Source organism: Hipposideros armiger, unplaced genomic scaffold (genome assembly GCF_001890085.2).
Source record: "Hipposideros armiger isolate ML-2016 unplaced genomic scaffold, ASM189008v1 scaffold_260, whole genome shotgun sequence".
Lineage (NCBI taxonomy): Eukaryota > Metazoa > Chordata > Mammalia > Chiroptera > Hipposideridae > Hipposideros > Hipposideros armiger.
Window position 1 is genome coordinate 1,479,684 of NW_017731610.1, and position 1,972 is coordinate 1,481,655.

The 1,972-nt window shown below is 35.4% G+C and overlaps 1 protein-coding gene across 1 annotated transcript in view; it reads right to left on the reverse strand.

The window, feature by feature from the left end:
• Positions 1–1,972, reverse strand: part of BOD1L1 (biorientation of chromosomes in cell division 1 like 1) — a gene marked incomplete at its 5' end in the record, with an annotated part of 62,383 nt that overhangs the window by 43,864 nt on the left and 16,547 nt on the right. Inside the window, 2 exons of the mRNA XM_019656498.1 lie at positions 122–198; positions 1,223–1,388. Coding sequence (XP_019512043.1) covers positions 122–198; positions 1,223–1,388 — 243 coding nt within the window. The remainder of the gene's footprint in view (positions 1–121; positions 199–1,222; positions 1,389–1,972) is intronic.

Consider the following 1,972-nt stretch of genomic DNA (forward strand, 5'->3'; position numbering starts at 1 on the left):
GTAAGGGACTTTTTATTTAAGTTGGAAAAGTACAAATCGCATTCTAAGTTTTACTCCAAAGGACCAAATGGCCTATATCTAACAAAAGAGCATTTAAAAATGAACGTTTATTAATTAAGACACACCTCACTCATTCTGAGGGTTTCTTTGGAATCTTCTTCAGCTTGCTGTTTCTTTTTAGAATTCTCTTCAACATTCCTACATGGGGGAAAAAGTCAAATATGAACTTGGAATCAAATGTAACAAATTTTCAGGAAGGTTAAAAAAAAAAAAAAAGCTTAGCTTTCCGTTCTCGATAAACACTTGACCCATAAATAGAGACTTGTTACATTTCAGCTGAAATCCTATTCTTAGTGAACAGAGAACACAATCCCAAATGTGACATGGAGTACCGCTGGTGTTAAAGAAAATCATACTTGAAACAAAAATTCCTGAATTGTTGCTCTAAACAAAACAGCTGAGCTATGATGACATGTTGAAAGTCTGACCTACTATCTTTTGAGAAAACAGGGTAGACTCATTTACAGACCAATGGGAAGGAGGTCTAATAAGGAAACAGAGCTGACTCCTCTCACGGAGTTCTGCAAATTCTGGACTCAGGTACCTGAAGTCTGATGAATTTATATAATTGCATCTTAATGGAACAGCAAACTGTAGCCCACGGCTCCCATTACATCAGGGCTACTCTGTCTCTTCAGCTTTCTAATTCTCATAGCATTAACTATAACAACGTAGTGTTAAAAAGAATTTGGTCCAGACCTCTGGTTTATGGGGAGAAGCATGGGATACTGGTGAAGAGAAAGAATTGCCTGGAAAGACGAAAATGGACGCAATCACTGTAAATACAGGTTACTGAATGACCAGAATGGGGTACTTCCTGAGTAAGTCTAGAGGGCCCACACACCCTCCGAAACTCTAGGGACAGCTGTGCGTTTATGCATGCGCATTTTTTCTGAGGAGAAACTCCAATGCTCCCATCAAATTATCAAAAGGGTCTGGGACATCCCAAAAAAGATTAAGTATTGAGATGAACACTTTGAAATATTATCGATATTAACACAATGAATTATGGAAACTAAAAACAAATCTCTAAGGTCTTTAATAAACATGCAACAACATACACATTCGAGGTCTGGCCCTTTACTGTCGTTTTCAATGCCTCTCTTCTGGAAGCATGCCAGGAGAATGTTACAATGGGAAAGTTGCCAGATAAAATATGTACCTGGAATCTTTTTTTCTTTTTTTGCTTAGGGCTACTTTTTTCTCTAGAACTTTCCGTTCTTTAAGGACTTCTTTAATTCTGGGGGCTTTAGGTTCCAAACTCTTTGTAGAGGATTCTTCTAAGTCCACACTAGTTTTGCCTAGGAAAGAAGCAATCAATAAACAAACTGTATTTCAGAACAGTTTTCTAAACAGTATAATATTTATTTATTTTTCATTAAGTTTTTCTAATCCCTGTAAAAATACAAAATGGCTTTAACACCCTTACGCTGTGCTGGAATGAAAATAATATTTTAGATGGAGAAGTCTTATCTTTTATTTCAAATGTTTATATACAAGTATGTATTTGTATATTACACAGGATCAGTATGCAGAGGAAGCGCAAGTTTGTTCAATGAAATATTGCAGAAACGTGTTTGACATTTTAGTTAACATAAAGCAGAGATTAATTCCATTAATATCACTAGCAAGGCTTGATTACTCACGAGTTAACAATCCATTCTGCAGTAATTCATTCCATAGCCACTGGAAAATAAACTGCTAACACGTGAGTTGTGTAAGCTGGTACCTGACTGTTTAATTGAGATACAGCAATACAAAAAAAACGTGACTTAACACATCAGATTAAAAAGGAAAGCTTCCACACCTGAAAATTGATCATTTAAAAAAAATACAACAGCTTTACTGAGATATAATTCAGATCATTTTACTTTATAATCCTATCTCATCAGTAACATAAACATCTAGAAAA